This window comes from Rhinatrema bivittatum, chromosome 2, assembly GCF_901001135.1.
Source record: "Rhinatrema bivittatum chromosome 2, aRhiBiv1.1, whole genome shotgun sequence".
Lineage (NCBI taxonomy): Eukaryota > Metazoa > Chordata > Amphibia > Gymnophiona > Rhinatrematidae > Rhinatrema > Rhinatrema bivittatum.
This window is the reverse complement of record NC_042616.1, coordinates 393,625,058-393,650,171: the sequence shown is the minus strand read 5'-3', so window position 1 is coordinate 393,650,171 and position 25,114 is coordinate 393,625,058. Positions and strand designations below refer to the sequence as shown.

Genomic DNA, 25,114 nt, shown 5'->3' with positions numbered 1-25,114 from the left:
AAATCCCTCAACATTTCCCCTAAAGAAAGATCTTGCAGAACAGAGACTGAGATTCTGGTCCTATCTTCTGGATTCAGAAAAAAAAAATAAAATAAAACCAACCTGTCCCCAGTTTTGACTTGGTGGCCATATGGGGTTTATGAATTCCTCTAGTCTCAATGCCAAGACTTGGGAAGTATTTGTTTTGAAGAAAACACCTCTTCCAAGGTGCATTATGAAACTTCCAAGATGTGGAGGAGGATTCAAATGGGGTCTGAAGTGTATAATGTTTAGTTTTATTTGTATTTAAAAAGCTGCTTCATATTGTGAAACCTTATCTTTCACCTTCTACACAGAAGCATGGAGTGGGTGGGAAAACTGTAGTGCCCATGAGTGCAAAGGCATAGAATGGCTCAAGGGCCACACACGCACCCTTCTAGAAACAGCACTAACAGAACCAGAGGAGCCCTAAGTTCTATAGGAGTGGGAGAATGGGGTTCAGAGGTCAGTTGGAGGTGAAAGGAAATGGGAAGTCTGCACGGCTGAAGTTGGAAATCAGAGATCTGTTGAATTCAGCTGCTTACCAGGCATGTGTATACAACAATTTCATTTTAAAAACTTATGCACTCATCAGTAATTTATACACAGAAATTTCTGCCACCACAGACATACAAATGGTTAGGCATGTATGCCATTCCACCATATACATATTGCAGAACACCTAAAAGTGCTTATTACAGTCAGTCAGATAAACCACCAATAACTTTGCAAACAGCAGGGCAGGAAAAACTATTGGCATGCATGTGCCCAAATTAAATAATTTCCCATCTGCAAAATATTTATTCTGCATTCTTCATTTTCAACTTTCCTCTCCATTAACGGACAGCATTCACAGGCTGCTAGTCAAACACCATGTAATCCTCAAATCCTGCATTGCTATCAGGGTCTTAGGTGTGTCTTTCAGTGTTTTTCAATATAAAGTATATCTACCTGGCATACTAGTATTCAATCTCTCTCTCTGTTGTGGTTGGGTGTATGTTTGCTTTTCTTTATCTGTGCTTTGAACTTAGTCCTCTGTTGCATGCAATGAGAAGGTATACACTGTTCTTATGATTCCTGAGTAGTGTCCATCACATACAGTATACTTCTTAGTATAACTGTTAGCCCTTTGTATTCAAGTTCCTTCTCTTTCTTCCTGACTACCCCAAGTCTGCAGCAGCCTCTCCAAAAAACTGGTATCCTGAAAACCAGAAATGCCACCATTGTGCACAGGCTTGCATTTCCTGGGGTTTACCACCTGCCTTGCACTTGCTTTCTGATTTGTCTGGAAGACTTTTGCAAGTGTCACTTTTTCAACCTCAAATATCACTGCTGCCAAGTTTTGCAGTTCCACGAAGGAGCTTCTAATCTAGACCAACCTTGGATTTCTGACAACCCTATTCTGATGCATTATGGGACCTGCAGTGCTGTCTGTGGGTAAATTTGGGACTATAAATTCCACAATGCTTTAGGATGTTAAGTTCAAAATCAGGACTGGCCAAAGTCTCCCTCCTGGAGTCAGGTATCTTGGCAGCTCTGTAAGGAGGAGGAGCCTTCATCCTTTTCAGAAGCCCTTTACACAAGTTCACACCCTCCCTCTATGAAAGGGCAACAATATTTAAATCTAGTTTTACTTATTAGTGGTGCTTTTCAAGCAAGTGCCAAGAAGGTCATGGTACTGTCCACCAACGACCAGAAACAGATGCAAACGGGTCCTTTTAAAATCTCCCCACCCTTTATTTGACTTCCATTCCTATCCTCTGGATCTCATGATTTTCCATGGAAGGAAAAGAAAATTAAAAATCGATTTCTCCTTCCACGGGGTATAAATGAGAGTTATCCACACAAACAGGAGGAAGGCTGGGTTTATTTCTGCTGCGACCTAGAGCAAAGGTATTGAGAGCAGAAATCTTTTGTAAGGGGTAAATAAGGAAAAGACCAAAACAGGTCTCTAAAGAAATATCCTTGCATATATATCACTAACCCTGTTCATAATAGTGATTTAATTCACCAGTTCAACATTAATACATGAATTAGCAATATATTAACTACCTCTCCCACCCCCACCAACTAAGGGGACCAAGATTAAAAAACAAAACTACTTTGAATGATTTATGAAGAGACGAAAGCTACACATGGTATTTATTAACAACTAGACACATTCTTCCCCTTACTCCACGTCTAGGGACGGGCGCGCAGCTCTTTCACACATGATCACCCGCAAGAAATGAAGCGAAAAACGAAACCCTGGCAATAGTAGCATGACCATGACTGTCGGGGACCTTGAGAGAGAATAGGAAATGCTCTTTCCCATTTCCTTACCGGCTCCGATAGCAGATCGCGCGCCTTCGGCCGCCGTTGCTCTGTGCTTTGAATCCGTTGCCACGCGTGCGCCACTACAGCCCGAGCTTGTATTCCGCTGTGTCTAAGCAACCGTCGCCAAGGGGCCCCCACCGTGCCCTGCCAACCAACTGTGCACGAGCTCCAGCCCTTTCGCTCTGAGGGAAACAGAAGACCACGCAAAAAAATGTCTCTTAGGTTTTAACTGCTGCTCCGCGAGGTAACCAACAGGTGTTTATTTGTAGTTACCTCAATACGATCCGGGGCAAGTTTGGTCACACAAAAATAGAGTGTAGGTTGAGGGGGGGGGGGGGGGGGGTGACGTCGATTAACTCGTAGTATGGTCCAAGTGATGACAAGTCACATAACAGCAATAAAGTCCAACCGATACATCCAGTTTGCCCAGTTATTCATGTCCCCACTACCAATGCTAGATCCTAGCAACAAAGACAGTTTGTTTTTTGTTTTGTTTTTTATCAGCTTCTATGGTATCCCACCCTCTTGGGTAGCTGATGATGAATGAGACCCTTTATCCTTTCCAGCATATGGAATGTCAAGAAATATATAAAAGGAATTCCTGTCCATCCGTAAGCACAATAGAAAAAAAAAACCGACAAATTTACAAAACTTGGCATGCAGGAACAAAATGTGAACATTGCAAATCATTTGGGCGCTTCTCTCCTTCCTATCTGTAAGGTCAGATTCGGTGGCGGCGCATAACAAAGGAGGGGTCACGCAGAAAGAATCCAACACGATTTATTTTATATACACAATTTACCAGTAGGAGTGGAGCAGGCAGAATCTGCTTACTCGCAGTTTCTTGGTCTCGCTGATTCCCAGACTAGAGATGTTTTAGTTCTCCATGCTGCACCGTTTTAGTCCTGGGGATGCTTGCTCAGACCAGACAATAGGGGCTACACCACAAATTTGAAGTTTTTGAAAGAAGTTTGAAATTCTAAATTCAGGCAAAGAAAGGCCCAGGCTCCTGTGGTGATACCTAAAAGTCCCTCTCCCCTATTGAGAATTCCTGAGGTGATTGCCGTGGTCCCGCCGAGGTGTGCCTTGGTCCAGTACCTGGGTTTCCCGGTGTGGACTTAGCTGCTAGTTCAGCTGAAAGGCAGCAGTTGCAGGAGGCCAGGCATGATAGTGACAACAGGTGCCCTCTGCCCCTGCAGCCAGAGACCGTCTTCTGTACTCAGCCAGTAAGCACTGAGCTCAGGTAAGGTTTAGGGGGGGAGTTTTACCTGAATCAGAGACAGAGAGGTTTCAGGTCTTCCTCTAGTCTCCTTTCTCGGCACACCATGCCGGCATTTGTTCCCACTCCCATTGAGGTGGGGAGGGAGGGGGGAACTGGGCAGCATGGCGGGTTGAGCGGCATCCGGTGGGTTAGGCCCCACTTAGGCTTTTTTCTTGCACGCCATGTGGTAGGCCATGACAGCCATTTTATCCCAAGACAAGCAGGATGCTAGTCCTCACATATAGGTGACATCACTAACAGAGCCCTATTGCAGGAAAAACTTCTGTCAAAGTTTCTAGAAATTTTTGACTGGCACAGTGAAGCCACTGAGCATGCCCAGCATGCTATGATATTCTCTGTCCCAGGGTTCTCACTCTAGTCTTTGTTTTTCCGCACTGCTGAAAGCATCACGGTCATCAGAGCCCTCTGAGAATTATTCTGTTTCTGACTGGAAAGTCATTATTAGAAAATCTCTCCCTCACAGGATCTCACTTTTTTCTCATCCGGCACCAGCTGGTGAGTTAGTGCAGCGTTTATATTTTCAAACGCCAATTCAAATTTTCTCTCAATCGACGGCCGTCAATAGTACCATGGTGTTGGGTTTCAAAAAATGCCCGACCTGTAAGCGGACCATGTCGGTCACAGACCTGCATCTAGAATGCATCATCTGTTTAGGTGAAAAACACGACATTTGCTCCTGGCAGCAATGTCAGGAGATGACACCAAAAGGAAGAAAACTACGGCTGGAGAAAATAGAACAGCTTTTTCACCTGCAACTGATTCCTTCACCATTGACTTAGTCAAAATCATCACCGGCAAGAGCTCCCAAGAAAATTGTTAAAAAAAAAAAGCACCAACCGGACAATTCTGGAGACAAAACTTCACCAACACCATCGACAGTCTCGCTACGATTAGACACAGAGGTAAGGCCTAAGCATAAACATCGTCAGACATGCCTCAACATCGCCATCAGTTTCCTCCCATGAGGAACCAAGCGAAAAACGGCCTAAACGCAAAGACACCTCGCCGTCACCTAGGCCTCCCTCGGTACATCCTACTTCACTGCAGGCAATACACTCTGCACCAGTGTCAAGCATTCCACCGGTACCACAAGATTTGACATCATTCATTAAAGCAGCAGTACTGCAGGCCATAAAGGACCATATGCCAGTGACTATGCCGGTAACGTCTTCTTTGCCTCTGACGTCACCGATGCCGGTACAGCTGATACCGATAACAGCTTTAGTTCCAGCAACAGCGCCAATGCTGGGTACCTTCCCGATGCCGGGGGAATCCCCGATGCCGCTGACATCGAGTACAGCTACTCCATCGATGCTGATACCTCCTCGTTTTTCAGAGATCACATCGATGCAAACTACATCTTCTGTTTGAATATCAGTGCCTATTGTCACTTCTGCACCATCCCACAAGAAGAGTGGAACATCAGTGATGCCCACTAAACAAAGACTTCAATGCCCTCGATGGTGCCGCTTCCTCCTGGCGCCCCAGGATCCTCAGAAGCAGCATTATATTCCATTTTACAAAAAAAATACCAGGATTTATTGGACTCTTTGCCTTCAAATCCACAAGAAGAGGACGCTACTCCTCAAGACACTTTGCCAGGGCCTTCTGGTCTTATTCCTCCACTAAAATCTGCTATAAAGCCACAGCAAACTCCAGAATATGACACATGGAGTGACACTGCATCAGACACTTCTTCAGAAAACTTTGTCTGATCCATAACCGCCACATCCTAGGAAACAATCTCCTCCAGAGGATCTTACTTTTTCCATCTTTGAGCAAGAGATGGCTGACTATCCCTTTTAAATTGGAATCAGAGCAGGATCTCAGACAGACCGTAGAGGTCTTGCAATTTGTTGACCCTCCTAACCAAGTGATGGCAATCCCCATACATAATGTTCTCCTACAGCACCAGCACCAACTTTGGGAACATCCCTGTTCTGTTCCCTCAGTAAATAAAAGATTGGACACCACGTACTTAGTTCAGTCCACTCCGGGATACCAAAAATCACAACTGCCTCACAATTCAGTAGTTGTTGAATTGGCACAGAAAAGGTCTAAAAGGACAAGAGTTCACTCTTCCAATCCTCCTGGAAAAGGACAACAGGTTTTTTGATTCTCTGGGCCGCAAGGTTTTTCAAGGTGCAATGCTCAATTCTAGGATTTCATCCTACCAATTGTACATCACCCAGTACCAGAGAAACCTCTGGAAGCAAATGGAAGAATTTATCCCATCTCTTCCACAAGAATATAGGGAGGCTGCAAAAAGCATCAACCATAAAGCCTTTGAAGCTGATAAACACGAAGTCAGAGCAGCATACGATGGCTTCGAGACAGCTTCAAGGGTGGCTGCCTCGGGCATTAGTGCCAGAAGGTGGGCCTGGCTCAAGGCCTCAGACCTTAGGCCAGAGGTCCAAGATAAATTAGTAGACCTCCCCTGCACAGGGGACAATTTATTTGGATCCAAGGTACAAGAGGTGGTGTCTCAGTTAAAGGAACATACAGAGACATTAAGACAACTTTCTTCCCTTCCCCAGGACCCTACTTCGCATACCACCCGTAGGACCCCAAGAAAAGACATGAGACGACCTTTCTACCGTCAAAAAAGATATTATCCTCCGGCGTCTAGGCCCAGGCCCTCCAGAACTCAGCAAAGAACACAGCCACGTCAGCAAAGAACAGCTAGGCCCCAACCTGCTACACAAGCAGGTCCTGCGGCAGGCTTTTGAAAATGCATCCAAGGAACTCAGCCTTTCCACAAATCCTCGACCAGAACTCCCAGTAGGGGGCAGGTTATCCAAATTTTACAACAATTGGATAACAATAACAACGGATTAATGGGTTCTGTCCATAATATCTCGAGGATACCAACTCAATTTCCTCTCAATCCCCACAGAATTTCCACCAACTCAAATTCATCTCAACAAAGATCACATGTTTCAGTTACAGGTAAAATTATCCACCTTTCTGAAAGCCAGGGCTGTGGAGCCAGTGCCCCGGTCTCAGCAGGGCAGATGATTCTTTTCCCGTTATTTCCTCATCCCAAAGAAAACCGGAGGCCTACATCCCATCCTAGATCTCAGAAATCTCAACAAATTTCTCAAGAAAGAAAAGTTCAGGATGGTATCTCTAGGCACCATGCTTCCACTTCTTAAAAAAGGGGATTGGCTTTGTTCCCTCCTCATCGCAAGTATCTGCGCTTCATGGTGGGTCATCAACATTTCCAATACAGAGTACTGCCATTCGGACTTGCCTCTGCTCCCAGTGTATTCACGAAATGTTTAGCAGTAATAGCAGCACACTTGCACAAGCAAGGTGTCCATGTATTCCCATATCTAGACGACTGGCTCATCAGAAGTCAATCTCTCCAAGGAGCTTTAACTTCTCTAAGACACACAATTGCTGTACTTCACTCCATGGGATTTCTCATCAATTATCAAAAGTCCCATCTTACTCCATCTCATCTGCTTCAATTCATAGGAGCAGAATTGAACACCCTACTTGCCAAAGCCTTTCTACCCAACGACCGAGCAGAAAACCTGTCCCTGCTGGCAAACTCGATTCATTCAAAGCATCAAGCAACAGCTCACCAGTTTCTAACCTTGCTAAGCCACATGGCCTCCACAGTGAATGTCACTCCTATGGCAAGACTGGCCATGCGAGTAACTCAGTGGACTTTAAGATCTCAATGGATCCAAGCCATTCAACCACTGCATTCTCCAATTCAAGTAACCCACCAGCTACGTTCCTCTCTACTTTGGTGGGCGAACAAGGACAATTTGCGCAAGGGCCTACCCTTTCAGCAACCAGTCCCACAGATAACTTTAACAACAGATGCATCCACCTTGGGTTGGGGAGCTCACAGACACTCTCCAAACCTAGGGTACTTGGACAAAACTCAAAGCAACATTTCAAATCAATTTCCTGGAACTCCGAGCTATACGTTATGCGCTATATGCGTTCAAGGACTGCCTTTCATACAAGACTGTTCTGATCCAAACGGACAACACAGTAGCCATGTGGTATATCAACAAACAGGGAGGTACGGGCTCGTATCTCCTTTGTCAAGAAGCTGCACAGATTTGGGGCTGGGCCCTCAACCACTCAATGTTTCTCCGGGCAACTTATCTGGCAAGCATTCACAACGTAATGGCAGATCGACTCAGTCGTCAATTCCAACCACACAAATGGTCCCTGGATCCCTCAGTTGCGACCAGGATATTTCAGCATTGGGGAAAACCAACAATAGACCTCTTTGCGTCACATCTGAATCACAAAGTGGACAAATTCTGTTCTCGTCACAAACAGAAGAACCAGCCAGCCAAGGACGCCTTTGCTCACCCTTGGAACTCAGGCCTTCTATACGCGTATCCTCCGATACCGCTCATAACCAAAACTCTAGTGAAGCTACAACAGGACAAGGGGTCCATGATACTCATAGCCCCGTATTGGCCTTGACAAGTATGGTTTCCCACACTTCTAGACCTCTCAGTCAGGGATCCAATTCGCCTGGGAGTAGCTCCCACTCTCATAACTCAGGATCAGGGTCGGTTGCGCCATCCCAACCTTCAATCCCTGTCCCTGACAGCATGGATGTTGAAAGCTTGATTTTACAACCACTCAATCTTTCAACCAATGTATCTCAAGTGCTTATAGCTTCATGTAAACCTTCCACATGAAAGATCTATTCTTCCAAATGGAAATGATTCACCTTGTGGTGCAGGCAAAACAATATTGATCCTTTCACTTGCCCCACTACTTCTCTTCTAGACTACTTATACCATCTTTCAGACTCTGGTCTCCAGACTTCATCTATAATGGACTTCATCCATTTAAGTGCAATCTCAGCTTACCATAACAAGATGGGAGATTTAACTCAAATTAGACCACCAATTCGGCCTCCAGTCACAGAATGGGACCTGAATCTGGTTTTAACAAGACTAATGTGTTCTCCTTTCGAACCCATAGATTCCTGTGATTTAAAATTTCTCACATGGAAAACTATCTTCCTCATAGCCATTACATCAGCTAGAAGGGTTAGTGAGTTACAAGCACTTGTCACGTACTCACCCTATACAAAATTCCTACATGACAGAGTGGTTCTCCGTACACATCCAAAATTCCTCCCCAAGGAGGAACAGAATCTGTTTAGATGGGATCTGTTTACACGGGATCTGTTTACATATAGCTACAGGACATTGCGAAATTAAGACTTTATAAAGCAATTTATTTAACGAATTTCTACAGGCTTCTTAGCCCACAAGAATTACATCAGGCTTTTTGGCCGGGGTAAGATCCACAAATGAAGAAAAGACCGGACGGTTCAATTCGTTGAACACGTTGGCAGGCTTGCAGATGTGGATCTTACTCTTTCAATATTATTTTGTATTTACACATTGGTTTTTTCTGCGCGCCAGAAGTTTTTTTTTTGAAGTGTCTTTTGTGATTGTGAAGAGCTAAGCCTGGCCAGGAACTCCTTATAGCTGCCTCAGATGCTGGAGTATCTGGTTTCTGTGTCGTTTCCTAGCAGAGTTGAGTGTTTCGTTCAAAAGTTGATTGCTCCAGTTCATTTTTTTTTTTATTTATGCATTTATTAATTTACATATCAAGAACAATCTTGAATAATGAAAATATATGAAGTGTAAGTTACATTCCAAAATAAAAAAAAACATTGACAAAAGAAGAAGCACTTCATAAATTAAGTCCACAATTTCGGGATCCAGTACCACAATAAGAAGTATTAATAAAAAGAAAAAAATATCAACACCTCACTAGGGGGAATAAACATAATAAAGTGAGGAAACACTCAGCCATTTAGGGAGACATAGTGATGAAATTAAGATTTATCCATCAACAACTTTATGAGTTACTTTTTTTTTTTTTTTATCACGCAGAAATTAATTGTGAAGGAAAAAAGAAAAGATATGAAGCCTCTTTATACTTAATGCAACATTTGCAGGGGAATTTTAGTAGAAAAAGGCCCCTATTTGCAGGACCTTGACTGAGGAGCAAAAATTGCTTCCTCTTCTGTGTCAACTTGGACACATCAGGAAAAATCCTAACCTGCAATTTAAAAAAAGATTCTAATCTATGTCTGAAAAAGAGCTTCAATACCCAGTCTCGATCAGATTCCAATGCAAATGTAACTATCAATGTTGCTGGAGTAACGAACTGAGTCAGATGTCTCAAAAAATTCAGAAATATTTAAAGCAGATGTAGCTGGCTCCACTACAGACTCCGCCAAAATTTTCTTAGCTGACCCAACTTGGTTATCTTCTCGCCCTTTTTTCAAAGGGGGTAGATAGAACACCCGTGACAATGGTGGGACAGCTTCCTCGGATAGATTAAGAATTTCCATTAAGTATCTTTTGAACATATCTGTCGGAGATATGTAAGGTATCTTAGGAAAGTTCACAAAACGAAGATTCCTTTCTGTAATGGCATTTTCAATGTTCTCCATCTTTTTCAACAGAAATGAGTTATCTTTAATAAAGGAATCCTGTAAAGACTTAATGGAAGTCAAAATTGTCTTGACCTCACTAATCTGGTGAGAGGTAGCCTTTGTAACATTTTCCAACATTTGTAAATGGATTTCATGATCATTTGATCTCTCCACCAAAGAATTTAGCTGGTTGGATAATAATAAATTCCCCAATCCTTCAATGGCCTCCCACAAAGAGTCTAAAGTTACCTGGTCAGGTTTAACGAGAGAAAACTGCGGGCACGTCGACAGAGGGGTAGAGGAACCTCTTAGCTTCATCACAGGATACTCTCCCATGGCTGAGCTGCCGGCCAAATCGTGATGCACTACCACCTCGGCGTCCACTCTATCTCCTCCCGGAGAAGAACTCCCTGCCTGGTGCCTCCGGTGACCTGCATCTTCAGCAGGTGACGCTACCAGGTTCTCTTCCTGGTAGCGTCAAAATCCAAATTACCCTTCTCTATGACTGCCTCTAGATTCAGGACTTTATTCTCATACTATGGGCATTAATGTGCATAGCCTCCAGATATTGCCTTTGTTTCCCACTTTTATACAAGCATTTGTTTTACTTACCTGAGAACTTTGTTCATAGCCAAGTGAAATATTAAATACTCTTGATTCTTATGGATTTATAGCTCTTTGATAGCTTAATATCTCTATATTTCCATCCTCTCCTCTAGGATATACACAGACATCACTACCAAATTAACAGCTATAAAATATTTCAAAATGAATCCCCCTCCCGCCATTATAATAGAATGACTCACGAAGCTGAAAACATTGATTTGATTTTTAGGATGGATTCACAAATGTCATCAAAAGTATGCAGCAGCTTGGACTAGAGTTTGGAGGTAAAGATGAATTACTATTTCCAGAATTAAAATAAAATCTTGCATTAGGGGATACAGAGATAGTGATACATAGAAAAATCATGCACATTCTCCTTCATGGGTCCATTATGCGTTAAGATACTTTTTTTCTGTGTAAATTAACATTTAAAAGCATGTCTAGTATTGCTATTTGGAAACTTAAAATATAGCCTAGGGAACAATGGCACCAAAGCACAATCATAACTGCATCCTAGCAGGGCAGGTGGAAGCGCTAGGTGGCCACATACAGCACAATTTCATTTTTTGGGTGGGGTGGGGGAGAATGGGAATAACAGCGGCAGTGGCAGGACTGTATCAGGTCAGCATCGATTGGGGCCAGAGCTTTGCCCTAGCTGTAGGAGCTTGCCAATGTGCTTCTTGCTACTTCCTGTACCTCTCTTGCTCTGCCATCTCTTCTGCAGTGGTGGCGTTCAGCAACCTGACTTTAATTCTGAGTTCAAAGAGGCATTTAAACTGCCAGCAATGCTCCTATCACGTCACTTGTGGCAGTGCTGAGTCAGCAATAACACTCCCTGCCACTTTCTCAGCATACCATGGGTCCCATTAACAGGAAAGAGAAAGGAAAAGGAATGCTTCTGGGATGGGAAGCGAGGAAGGAGGAATACTCCTGGGGCTGGCTGGAAGGAGAGTGAAGAGGAGGAATGCTCCAGAGGCTGGGCAGGGGCAGGCAGAGAGAAAGAAGAATGCTCCATGTGGGGCAGGGGAAGGAGGGAAGCTAATGACTGCAGTTTTAATTAGATCTAATACTCTTGTTGCAGTCCTAGTTCCCCAAATATACTACAAATCTTGATTGATATGCTGCTCCTAATTTGATTCACAAGAGAATACTGTACTTACCAAGGCCAAATGAACTGCTACTTTTAATAAAGGAAGACAAAAGAGCCCAAAAGACAATTCACAGGTGTTATTTAACAGTTGTATTAAATGTTAAAATAAAAGTTATTTTACATTTACATCTGACCCAAGGTCTATCAGCAAAGAAGTTTTCCCACACACCCTCCACTAAATTCCTCTGTCTCTTCACAGGCTTAAGAACATTTGAGAATATTTCTGGAAGTGTCCAAAATGCAGCTGCACTGGCAAAACTTCACACTGCCAAGTTATTTTTCTGCATAGCAATGCATGCTCTGACAACAATAGAGCTTAACTTTCAAAATGCAACTCCAATTTTTCACTTGGAAAAGCAATCAGCACAAATACACATCTTGCATTAACAATACTCCTTGGATGAAATGTCTGGGTCTGTTATGCACATGACTCCATAAATGGATTCCAGAACAATATATATACTAAGACAAAAGAAAAAGCATGTAAGTCTTGTCTTCATAAATGTTTTAATATTCCTTTAAGAAAGAATGGTGGTGGGTGGTTGGTCTCTAAGGAAGGAAGGGTGGGGGAGATAGACCAAAACACTGAAGCTATAACCAACTGTGCCAGGATTCAAGCATTTTTTGTAAGCGGGGGCAAGGGGGGGGCCAAGAGAACCACTCCCACCTCTCCAAAATGAGATAACAGAAGCCCTGGACTGAATCATGGAAAAATGCTACATGAGGAAATGCTTGCACTTCTGGTGTTTACCATAGACTAAACTATAGCAAGCACTGAATGTAGATGCAAGTAGAACAAGTAGTTCATTTCCTACCACGCTGAATAAGTATTAGCCTTACAAAAAATAATGCAGTGTTTAATATAATATGCATTTGTTCCTCTAATATAAGCCACTGAATACCATTAACCTCTTAGTACCAAGTGACCACAGCACCTAAACACTAATGCATACAGCATTAGTGCTTAGTGCAAAAGCAGCCAAACTTCTGGTGCATAAGGGTTAATTCAAGGCTTCTCAAACCTGTCTTGGACAGCTTTTCAGGATATCCATAATACATATGCATGAGATTTCCATACACTGTAGTCTATGTATATGCAAATTTGTCTCATGCATATCCTCATGAACCTGACTGTGGATATCCTCAAAACCTGACTGGCCATAAAAGTCATTGGAACAGATTTGGGAAACCTTGGGTATTAATCTAAAACATGAAAAATTAACTCAGATAAAAAATGGGTCTTAATGTTTTACTATGCAAAACCAGTGCTAAAGATGCTGTATCCATTTTAAACTCTGAAGACTGATGTTAAATCTTTAGACATAGCTGAACCTTTGTTTCTTAAAATTACAATTCAGCATTTCTAATACAAACAGCATTTATTTACCAAACTCAAATTGGCATGATTGATCTAAATAAGCCTGCACCTTTACCTGATAATACAAGAATTATAAATATATAATTCATTTTAACAATACAGCCAAGGGGTGCAAATCTGGTAGAGAAAGAAATAGACAATACAAATCACTTTCCATGTGGGTTCTGCTCCACAAACAGAATCACTAACATCCAATTAATCAAAGTCCCAGGAATAACATTGCCCATCAGACATGCATAAAGATTATACCTGCACAGCAGAAAAAAAGATGGTGCAAGCTACAATATGAGCTTTGTCTTTTTTCTTATTCATCACCATAAATCTGCATGCAGGATGGGTTTTGTTTTAATATAAAAAGGATTCTGTTCTTACTGGACTGATAAGTTTTCCTAATGAAGCTTCTACATGATGGCACTGCCTTGATCTACATTTTTTCCAGCTGCCTCAGTAATAAATCCACTACAGCACCTGAGGAAACAGGTATCTAAATGTAATGCTACCTGTAGACCAAAGCAATGGCTTAACAAAGAAATGCTGTACAACAAATGAATATACCACAAAACTGTCCCTAGCTCTAAGAGGGAGATGAAGGCAGATTTGTTTTCCTGAATGTGATGTTCCTAACCTGCAGTTACTAGGTTAGGAGAAAAGCTAGATTTGTATTAGATATCTTCTTTCCACTGACAAAAGACAGCATTCTTCAGCAAACCTCTCATGAAAAACTATTTATATATGTGTATATAAAACTCAGTCACCCAATCCTTTCCTTTTCTAGTATATATGACCTCTCCCCCAACAAATATCTATAATTTACTGTAATGCAGGTCATATAGAACTTATCAGATGTATACTACGTGAAGTTTGACTATTTAGTGTGTGTGTGGGGGGGGGGGGGGGGGGGGGGGGGGGGGGGGAGTGACGAAGGAGCAGGGAGCAGAATAGCAGTTCTGAAACCAGGAGAAATTTAACCCCTCAGTACCAGTGCTTCACAGCCCAGCACCATGTGTCTTCCTGCAGGGATTAGTGCTACAGAATCCTGACTCCCAGCGTCAAGGAATTAACATATTGAAGCCCCCAAAGATCTAGCCTAAAATCTTAAAAATGGGAAACTTTTTCCAAAACCCTTTCTACATATTTCTACAGGTTACTGTACAACATTATAAATCAAGACGCGTGAAAAAAATATATCAGACAATAAAAATGTACAACAGCTTTGGTGTTACACAAAATTAAAACAGAAGTCCTGAAGGCAAAGTACAGAGTTCATGTTTTCTTATAACTGACCCCTCAATGCTGGTTGAATATTGTTCAGGATGGTTTGATTTCAGATGTTTTGGTTAAACCATCTGTCTGCTCCTCAGAAAAACACACCAATTCATTTCAAGTGTTATAAATGCCTTAAAGTCAGCTCCAACTGTACAAAATGTCTTGCTTCTTTGTGCTATTGCTTAGTCTTGTTAACAGAACAGTCCAAAATAAAGTGACAACTAGATTTAATAAATTAATATACATTTGTTGTTTAAGATGTACAACGAAATTGTTTCCTTTTTTTTAATTCGAAGTTTTAAGGGTGTCTGGATACTTCTATTTACACATGTACAGATCTCAGACAGCATGAGTAACGTTTAGGAAATGCAGCTGGAGGAGGACTTTAAACAGTTATCTGAATGCTGAGAACATCTGCAGAAACAAGAACACTGTCAAGAGGACCATTGGAAGAGATTTTAAGTGAAGGCCAAAGAAAGGGCAAGACGAAGGTCATAAGGACTGAAGCAACTGTTTTATTCCTGTAAGGTTGGAGGAGGTGGTGCTGATGTGCCTGATTTGCCAGACTTTCGCTCATAGTTCACGAGTCGCTGACCAACAAGGTATCTGAAAGTTTAAAGGATTAGTGTTTTAAAAATCTGTGTCCAGTAATATCGGTAAAGTTTAACAGCTTCTACATACATGCTAAAGTGCACCGGATGTAAAATGTAAATTACAAAATGGAAGGAAAGAAGTTCTTCCCCTCCCCTCCACCAGGACTGGCTATTTAAGGTGAAACTCATAACACTCCAACATATATGTATGGATAGATACTTCATGCTTCTGACTGTGGGATCCCTCATCTATTAGCTTATCACAGTGGTTCCCAACCCTGTCCTGGGGACCCCCAGCCAGTTGAGTTTTCAGGATAACCACAATGAATATGCATGAGAGAAGATTTTCATGTTATGGAGGCAGTGCATGCAAATTCTCTCTCGTGCATATTCACTGTGGATATCCTGAAAACCTGACTGGCTGGGGGGTCCCTAGGACAGGGTTGGAAACCACTGGCCTATCATAACCTTCTAACTTTATACCTCTTGGAACTGACTGATGAAAGAAGCTGAACTCTCAAAAGTTAGTCATGATACTAAGGTATCCTCTACAACTTGTTTATCTTTTTTGTGTATACCTCTCAGAAAAAAAGAAAAAAAAAATCAAGAACTAATGAAGTGCCTACGCTTATCTGCTCCCTCCTCCATTTCCCCCAAGTATCCTGCAGCAATCAGAAGCAGCTTGCCCAGGCACCATTTGCACTCAGTCTGCAGTGTTTTCTCCCTCTGAATTGCAGCAGTCCACTCAGTTCACATTCAGTGCAGGAAGTACATGCTGCTCAGACATGCCACTACTCCCTGGATTAAGGGAGAATTTGAAAGCAGAATAGCTCAATCAAAAGATATATAAATTATGAAAGAAAACTATGTTCTAACCTAAGCATTCTTTTGTAGCCAAGACTTTTTTTGCCTATGGTGTTGGGGAAGTAAAAGGAGGAGGACATGAAAGAGATATCACAGGATTCTGTGGTACTAGTGATCACTTGAATGTATAAAACAAAAAGGACTTCACATCTCACTACATCCTATGATATATCATACTTTGTTGGGCCTTATTGCAGACCCCTACATTCTATCCTTGATTATTGAACTCCACATTTAATTCTTGACACCCAATATCTATATTGTAGTACTATGGTCCTTTTCTAAAAGGCAGTTCTTAAAAAGAAAATACAATGACTCTTACGACAATGTCACTTAAGATGGAGACTTTATATTAACCTTCTACTAATGCTGGGAATCTCACAGGTCAAGGGTACCCTACACTGTGATCACGCTTTATGCTTATAAATCTTTTGCTGAAATGAATCACTTTGTTTTCAAAGCAAATTTTCATTAACTGATATTTCCAGTCCATTCTGCCCACTTGTATGTCAGAAGCTAGTGTTTGCCCACTGTAGGCTGTTAGTACTGCTAGATCAATAGAGATTTATAGAACATATTCTCTTCCACCTACCTCATTATTTGTGACCATACATGCACCATTAATAAAAAAATAAAATATGATGCTTTTTTTGCGCATGCAAATCAAGTTCTGCCCTAAGTACTTAAGCTACAATTTCTGGTGCTCGAAGAAGAAAACACCACACGTACAAGGATCTTGGAACACAGGGACCCATGTGCGGTATCTTAAAATCTGAGCACCTTAAAAATTGAAAATAATCTCAACATTCAGGGTTGGATTCACTGAAGCTTTTCCCCCCAAACAGATTAGGGGAAAAGTCTTAGTGAATAAAGTCATAAATCTAGTCATAGGTCAGGAAGGGCAAAGGAAAGTATTTGTTGTTGCTTGAAACATTCACTCACTTGTCATTTTTAATATGTTCATAAAGGCGTTTGAACTGGCGAATCTGGAAGGACAGGATTCCCATCAAAATCACCACCATGAGTAGAAATGGATAAATGCGGCGTTGTACTAAATTTTGCATTTCAGATGTTACACCTGGTAAAATAGAAAACATTTGTCAAATATTAACTTGCCTTATTCTACACTGAATTGCTTCCTTTTTGGATATTTCTAGGTGACCTTCATTTGTCAGATAATGATTAATAAAAGATATTTAGAATTTATTAGGATCACAAAGCAAAGAACCAAACAGTCCCATAGTGTAATAACAGTAACAAAAATACATGAGAAAGTAATCATCAATAAATAGGTTCTGCAACAAAAAATAAGAATCTTCCACTATTAATTACTGTTTCTTAAAAGGGTGTCAGCAAGTCTGACTGTTTATGGGCCACTCGGTCTTGTCTTATAAATCCTAGAAAACTGAATATCACAGTTTATTTTGCTTCGTATATTAACTATTTTTAATTGTTACAGTGGCACAACGATATCACACGGTTTTGGCTTTAGTTTTAAGCTCCAATTAACTAAACCCTTAAGGAAGTGCTTGTTTGTGAAACATGGCCGTTGTCGGGCCTGGGGCTCTTTACCAATTCCATTTTTGAATTTTTATTGTACTTGCTATATACAAAATGTTTTAATAAAATTGTTCACGTTTTGGTGATATTCATAGTTTTCTAGGGTGAATGATCGATAAGACTGGGTGGCCCATGAAATGCTAGTGCTCACCGTCAGTAATAGTGGTAGACTATTTTTTGTTGCAGAACCTTTATTTATTGATTACTTGTTCCTGTTTTTTGGTTACTATTACTAGCATTTATTAGGGTCACATCAAGGTTTTAAAAATGTCCCTCTGAGTGCACTCTCGCTATTAGTCATATTTATATATCACAAAATGATGCTTGCATAGTGTTCTGATGTGAACTGGTACTGCAGCACTCAATTTACTGAGATCTTAAATGGTGGAAATGGCTAAGAAAGAGGAGCTTTCAGAAACTTTACACTAATACTGCATCAAGAATGAAATACAAAATGAGCACACTTGTTGGCTCAGTGGTACTGCTGCACATTCTCATGCAAGAAGGCTAAGTGATTCCTGAACCTGGCTTCTCTACTCTGGACCAGTTGGGAATGCTCAAGGGACAGCATTCACATCCACAGGGGGAAGTGTATCTGCCATTAAACATGGAAAAGCCAGATTTAGAGTGTACACATACAGTGCTGTGGAAAAAAAACCACATGGAGTCTGTGGCCTCTGATCAAGAACTGGCACTGCAATGATGAATCTGTAAGCCAACCAGTGCATAGCAGTGCAGTATCCAGTGAGCTAATTAAAGTTTATTTGGCAACTGCCTTTCCAATCTACAGAGATCAAAGATAATACACTAGGGCTCTCGCAGTCCAAGGAGCAAAGAGCACCTTCTCTTTTGTAGCATGCAGCTACAACTTTTGAAAGGAACTCAGGGTGAGTTTGTAAACAAGCATGCTGTGAAAAAAATGCAAAAATGGTGAATATGAATTCAGAGCCTGTAATTTGCTTATTCTCTGTGCCGAAGTGATGGCAACATGAAATGTTTTCCAGGTGAGAAACTTCAAATCCACCAACCTGAGAGTTTAATAAACTAGGACAACACAGAGGCACCAAGGCACTGGAGGTTTACAGACCAGAACTTTAGAATGCCAAGGATCATTTGTTAACTTCAATAGTAAAAGGTGGAGAAAAATTGGAGCCCCTTCCACCTGTTAGTGATATGCTGCAATGGAGCTAAGATGAACCCTAATTGAAGAGGTGCCAAGACCTGAAACAAGAGGAAGAAAAGATATTGAAGCAAGTCCCTTGAGCCACACCATGTCAAGAATTTCTTCCATCGGAGGCTCATTCGTCACCTGGCCCTGCTTCTTTACAGGCTCCCTCAAAAAAGAGGGCATTGTCGTGGGATCCTCAATCCTCCAAATTTGGAGGTAAGGAGTTGGCGAACCAGCAAGGGCCATTGGATTTTAAAAATTCCACAGACCCAGAATCGCCGGCGCAAGAGACATTGGCGCCAAACATCCAAGCGCCTAAAACTTCTGCGCCTAAGATGCCTTATGCGCATAACGTGAAGGTGGCGCATGGCACTTCTACGCCTGAAAAGGTATTGGCGCCGAAGACACTTGGGCGCACGGCGCCGAAGATTTCTGTGCGCCGATGACTCCTGTGCGCATGGAACAAAAAAGATATTCACACAAGTTTATTTGTGCGCACAACCCCAAATCGGCGCACAAATCACCAGATCATGGGTTAAAACGACGACGTGGACATTCCAGAAGATCTTATTCCACCTCTCCATCGCTAGCCCCACCTCGTTCAGGTGCTTCCCCCTTTTTTCGAGAGCTACTTCGACAGAGTATACAATAAAACGTAGAAAGCGATCACCGTCTTCACAAACAAATCATACAGACTCGTCGTCACACTATCATCATAAGCACTCATGGCACTCCCACCACAGAAAGTCTGAAAAAAGGAGTGCAACATGGGAAGTAGGCCCTTCGACTTCTAAATCATCTCATGTACCAACTTCAAACACCTTCTCCCACAGAGAGGTAATACAAGTTGATTCCTCTAACGCTTCTACAGCTTCGGAGGATTCAATGCACACAATCTGTGGAAAGAAACAGAAAGTCCATAAAGTGTCTAGTAATTTACCTCAAACCACTCCAATGCAACCGAAAGCATGTGAGTCACAAGAACCAGATGGGCGGACAATAATGCCCCCCCTCATACAAAAGAGGCATTTTATCAATTGTCACAGTCTTTGGCAGGATTTTATGAAACACTTCAGTCATCCTTCAAAATGTCTAATCTTGCCTATGTCAGTTCTCCGGAACATAAGACACAGACTGACAGAGAACAGTCGGTGGAGCCTCCTACATCTCCTATAGTCAACCGACCAACTTCACCGATTTATAAACAGGATACATCTTTTGATTCTCCTTCACCGCAAACATCCCCATCATCATCTACGGGATTCCCATCGGATCCACAGGAACAACCTCAGGAGCTGTATTCCCCTCCAGAAGACCTTACATACCCAAAATTTCTGGAAAAATTGGGTACAATACTGCATCTAGAGGTCCAAAAAAGACAGACCCTAGATCAGGTCTTCTAAAGATTTTTGATACTCCAGGGGAACCAACATCTCTTCCACCACAAGAAATCCTGCACTCAGTCTTGCAAAAATCCTGGGAAACACCTTACGCAATCTCAGCGGTATCCAGGAAGACGGACATAAAATGCCATATGAGGAAAACATCACCATACTCTATACCATAATTACCTCATGCTTCAATTGTGATAGAATCAGCGATGCAAAGATTTAAGAAAACCAAGTCGCATTCCTCATATCCACCAGGCAAAGACAACAAATATTTGGATGAGTTTGGCAGGAAAATATACCATAACTCCATGTTGAGTGCCTGAATTATGCACCATCAATTTTACATGGTACACCACCTATATGAGTGCATACAAGCTATAAAAAGGGATGTTATCTTTGATTGCAGATCAGATATCACTGCCTCTTAATGACATGGAAGAATGTTCGCGACACCTTTTGAGGTCAATCTATGAAGCATATGAAACATCTTCCAGAGTGTCTGCAACAGCTATTGCAGCCCGAAGACTAGTATGATTATGCTCAAGTTAGATACGTGAAGATTTTACACGAGAAACTAACAAACCTCCCATGTACAGGAGATAACCTGTTCTGGGAACGATTTCAGGACACAGTAGGTAAACTGAAGGAGGAAGCTCTAGCAGTACAATCATTAACATCACAACCTCATTATTAGACTACACATCGTTATATGGGATCTACTCATCGGCAATCATATGCCAGGAGACCTTACAGGTCTTACCAGTCCTTTCGTACCAGCGTCCTGCTCCACAACAAAATACCTCTAACCAACGCAGAGGTAAAACGCGTAACCAGAGACAGCAGGCTCAACAGTCGGCTACTACAGTAAAATCGACTCCATCTATTTAACTACCCAGCCACCAACACAGCATCAAGCACCACCCGGCAGGATTCATTCTTGCCTGGCAGCCTGGGACAGGATAACATCCGATCAGTGGGTTTTGGAGATAGTACGATACGGTTACCAACTCCAGTTTGTCACAAAACCCACATTACCTCATCTTTCCACTCTCAAGACTCACAACTTCCAACCACAATTGGGGGAGCAAATTGCTTTGCTTCAAAAACAAGCAATTCAACAAATTTTCCCGGGAAACCAATCAGTAGGATTTTATTCCCCATATTTCCTCATACCCAAGAAGTCGGGTGGCTTTCGTCCCATACTAGACCTAAGGGAATTGAACAAATTTCTCACCAAAGAGAAATTCAAAATGGTATCATTGAAATCAATCCTTCCTCTGATTCAAACCAACGACTGGATGTGTTCCATCGATCTGAAGGATGCCTACACTCACATTCCAATCCATCTATCCTCGTGGTGTTACCTATGCTTTCGCTACAAGCATCAAAGTTACCAGTACAAAGTTCTTCCCTTTGGACTATCAGCTGCACCCAGGGTCTTCACCAAATGCATGGTTGTGGTGGTGGCTTATCCATCTTCCCATATCTGGACGATTGGCTCATAATCGCCCCAGCTCCAAACATCTTACTCGATCACCTCCATCAGGTGATGCAATGCTTACAGGAGTTAGGATTGGTGATTAATTTTCAGAAATCACACCTACAACCCACACAACAACTACAATTCATAGGAGCATGCCTGGACACCACTTGCAACCGGGCATACCTACCAAACGACAGAATATCACACTTCCGTCACCTTCTACACGAATTGAACCTTACTCAGAAACCTTCAGCGAGACAAGTTCTAGTAGTCCTAGGCCACATGGCGGTGGCTATTTTCACAGTTCCCAACACCAGGCTACACATGAGACGCCTGCAATGGGGGTTGAAACGTCAATGGAAACACTCACACCATTGACAAATATTCGAACACGCTCACAAAAATTGCATACATCTACAAGCAACTTACTTACCAGGAGTAGCAAATACAAGAGCGGACAGGCTAAGCCGCATCTTTCATCCTCACGAATGGGCACTCAATACAGAAATAGTCCAAGACATATTCATGCACTGGGGGACACCTGCAATAGATTTCTTTGCACCAGAGATCAATGCTCAAGTTCCCAAATTCTGTTCGCTAAGACCAAGCCAATTCAGGATCGCTCAAGATGCCTTCCTCATTCCGTGGACGGGCTTCCTGTACGCCTTTCCTCCCATACCACTCATAACAAGGACAATTCAAAAGTGCATAGCAGACAAAGCTCAACTGATACTCATTGTCCCGGTCTGGCCGAGGCAACCATGGTACATTTTCCTACTCCGATTATCCATCATGGACCCAATTTGGCTACCGAATCAAGATCTTCTCTGCCAAGATCAAGGGATACTTCTACACCCGCTACACTCATCTCTACACTTGACAGCGTGGAGATTGGGAGGCTCCTTTTAACAGAACAGGGAGTTTCCACTTCGGCACAATTCATTTTGTTAGAATCCAAGAAACTCTCAACCAGGAAAAATTATAACTATAAATGGAACGCTATTCTACCTGGTGCACTTCCAAAGGAATACCACCATTGGACTGCTCACCTGAATTGCTCATTGATTATCTACATACACTATATGTACCTGGTCTAGCAACATCATCCATCAGAGTTCATCTTAGCACCATAGGTGCCTATCATAGACCAGTTAACAATATTTCTATATCCAATCACCCCTTACTATCTCGTTTCATCAAGGGGTTAACGCACCTTCGTCCTCCAATCTCTAAGCCTCCGATTCCATGGAACCTCAATATAGTTCTGGAACAGCTTATGCTTTTCCCGTTCGAACCCATGGACTCGGCACATATTAAATACCTCACATGGAAAGTTGTATTCCTCGCTGCAGTAACATCGGCACGAAGAGTTAGTGAATTACAGGCCTTGGTCCATTATTCACCATTATTCATCATCAAAAAGTAGATCTCCGAACTCACCCATCCTTTCTACCAAAAGTGGTTTCTCAATTCCATCTCAATCAAACCATGGAATTACCCACTTTTTTCCCTAAACCTCATGCAAATGATAGGGAAAAACTACTGAACACACTAGATTGTAAAAGAGCCTTAGCATACTATAAAGAGTACAAACTTGGACTCCCGTGTTTCTCAACTCTGTCTCCTTTGACCCAAAGGCACCTGGATTTCCAGTGGCTAAACGCACCATCTCCAGCTGGATAGTGCAGTGCATCAAATTCTGTTATGACAAACAAACTACAACTACATTCAGAGCCTAAAGCTCACCAAGTCAGAGCAGTAGCTGCCTTATTGGCACACCTAAAGAATGTACAACCCATTGACATTTGCAAAGCAGCTTACATGGTCATCGCTTCATACATTCACATCTCACTACTGCCTTGATCAACAGGCAGCCACTGATGCGAAGATAGGGCAAGCAATCCTGCAATCTCTATCCTCCTGTCCACGGTGACTGCCACACTGTTAATGATCACATACAAACATATATCAGAAATAACGTGATCGGGAGCTTGGGACTCCCATGACAGCATGGCTAATTCAGCCCTGCTATCGATGGGAAAAAGCAAGTTTGCTTACCGTAAATGGAGTTTCCGTAGATAGCAGGATGAATTAGCCATGCTGACCCACTCTCCTCCCTGGCAGCCACCTAGTCTTCGACTACACTACAGCTTAATCACAGACTGAGGAGATTCCGTTACTTTCCTGTGCGGGAACACACGCGCAGCCGCAGAGAGCAAAACTCTAATTTCTGCTTTGACAAGCACCGCCTCCCGGAGCTGATTGACAGATCCCATGACAGCATGGCTAATTCATCCTGCTATCTACGGAAACACCGTTTACGGTAAGCAAACTTGCTTTTCAGACCTTTTCTCAAAGCCATATGTTAAAAGAATTTTTCACACCATGGCTTCCCTCCAATATCCCTCCTGGACGTCAGAGCAGAAGATATATTGGTAGACAAACTCCAGGGCTATAGCAACAGAGAATCAGCCCCTAAGCTGTAGAGATCAATGTTGGGGAATGTTCCAACCTTACTAACTCCCTGATGAAAGTTCACTCACGGAGTTTCCACTGAATCTGGCACAATAAATAGGGTCCATATTTTCAGTATACATAAGGTCATGCAAACTGACTGATTTAAATAAAGTCTAATAAAAATCCCATATTCCAGTCAGGGAGAAGAACATTTTGAGGCAGAAGTCCAGGAACCTCTCAGTTATACTACAGGATTTTGACAAAGAGGTAGGTGGCACCTTATAGAATAATCAATTTATTGACGCATGAGTTTTTGAGGAGCCCACTTTGTCAGATGCAAGAGGTGGTTAAAATACATACAGATGGGGTAGGGGCATATAGAACAAACATAAGGCACTGAAATAGACAGGGAAGTGGTGTGGAAAGTGTGTATTAATAGCATTATAGTCCAGCCTGACAACTGAGGTAAGTGTGAAAAGACAATGATCAGAGAACAGTTAAGTTCATATATTTGCAGTGTGCCATGAAGCCATTTGTCTTTGTTCACGCCTAGGGTGATGGTAAGATATTTTTAAGAGTTGCAATTCAGCAGTTTCACACTGAAGTGTCCATTTGAAGTTACTTTTTAGGAGTATGGCAACCTTAAGGTCAGATAGAGAATGTCCTGGAAAGTTGAAATATTCTACTGGTTTCTGAATGTTGCCATTTGTAATGTCAGATTTATGTTCATTTATTCTTTTCCTTAGGGATTGACAGCAGAGCGTCACTGCTGGCAGGTGAAAGCATATATATTCCAGACCTCCATCCCCTGCCTGTGATTTAGGTTGTTTGATATGGCAGGTGACACTGAGAAGCTGCTAAATCATTTCTCAGAACCAGGAAGAGTATTGAATAAGGATACTCTGCTTTTGATACCCCGAGTATCTTGGATACTCTGGATTTAGTTTAAAAAAAAAAAAAAAGCTTTCATCCCCCAGAATACTTGGAGGTAACCAGAGCAATATCAGGATCTGGACAATGAGCCTCTGATCCAGAGAGCCCTCAGCTCACTGTACGATAGTGAGAAACAGCCACTAATTGGCGGGGGGGGGGGGGGGGGGGGGGGGGGACGGACTCTGATCCTCGAGAGCCACAAAGAGG

The 25,114-nt window shown here is 42.2% G+C and overlaps 2 protein-coding genes across 2 annotated transcripts in view; both read right to left on the bottom strand.

The window, feature by feature from the left end:
- ROPN1L (rhophilin associated tail protein 1 like) overlaps positions 1 to 2,469 on the bottom strand; it is a 296,316-nt gene extending 293,847 nt beyond the window's left edge. The window contains 1 exon segment of the mRNA XM_029590038.1: positions 2,341 to 2,469. The gene's annotated coding sequence lies outside the window, so the exon portion shown is untranslated.
- Positions 2,470 to 11,889: 9,420 nt separating this feature from the next.
- MARCH6 (membrane associated ring-CH-type finger 6) overlaps positions 11,890 to 25,114 on the bottom strand; it is a 305,795-nt gene continuing 292,570 nt past the window's right edge. Inside the window, exons 25-26 of the mRNA XM_029590037.1 lie at positions 16,858 to 16,993; positions 11,890 to 15,064 (exon numbers count right to left, since the gene is read on the bottom strand). Of these exons, the coding sequence (XP_029445897.1) occupies positions 14,974 to 15,064; positions 16,858 to 16,993 (227 nt within the window). The 3' untranslated portion in view covers positions 11,890 to 14,973. The remainder of the gene's footprint in view (positions 15,065 to 16,857; positions 16,994 to 25,114) is intronic.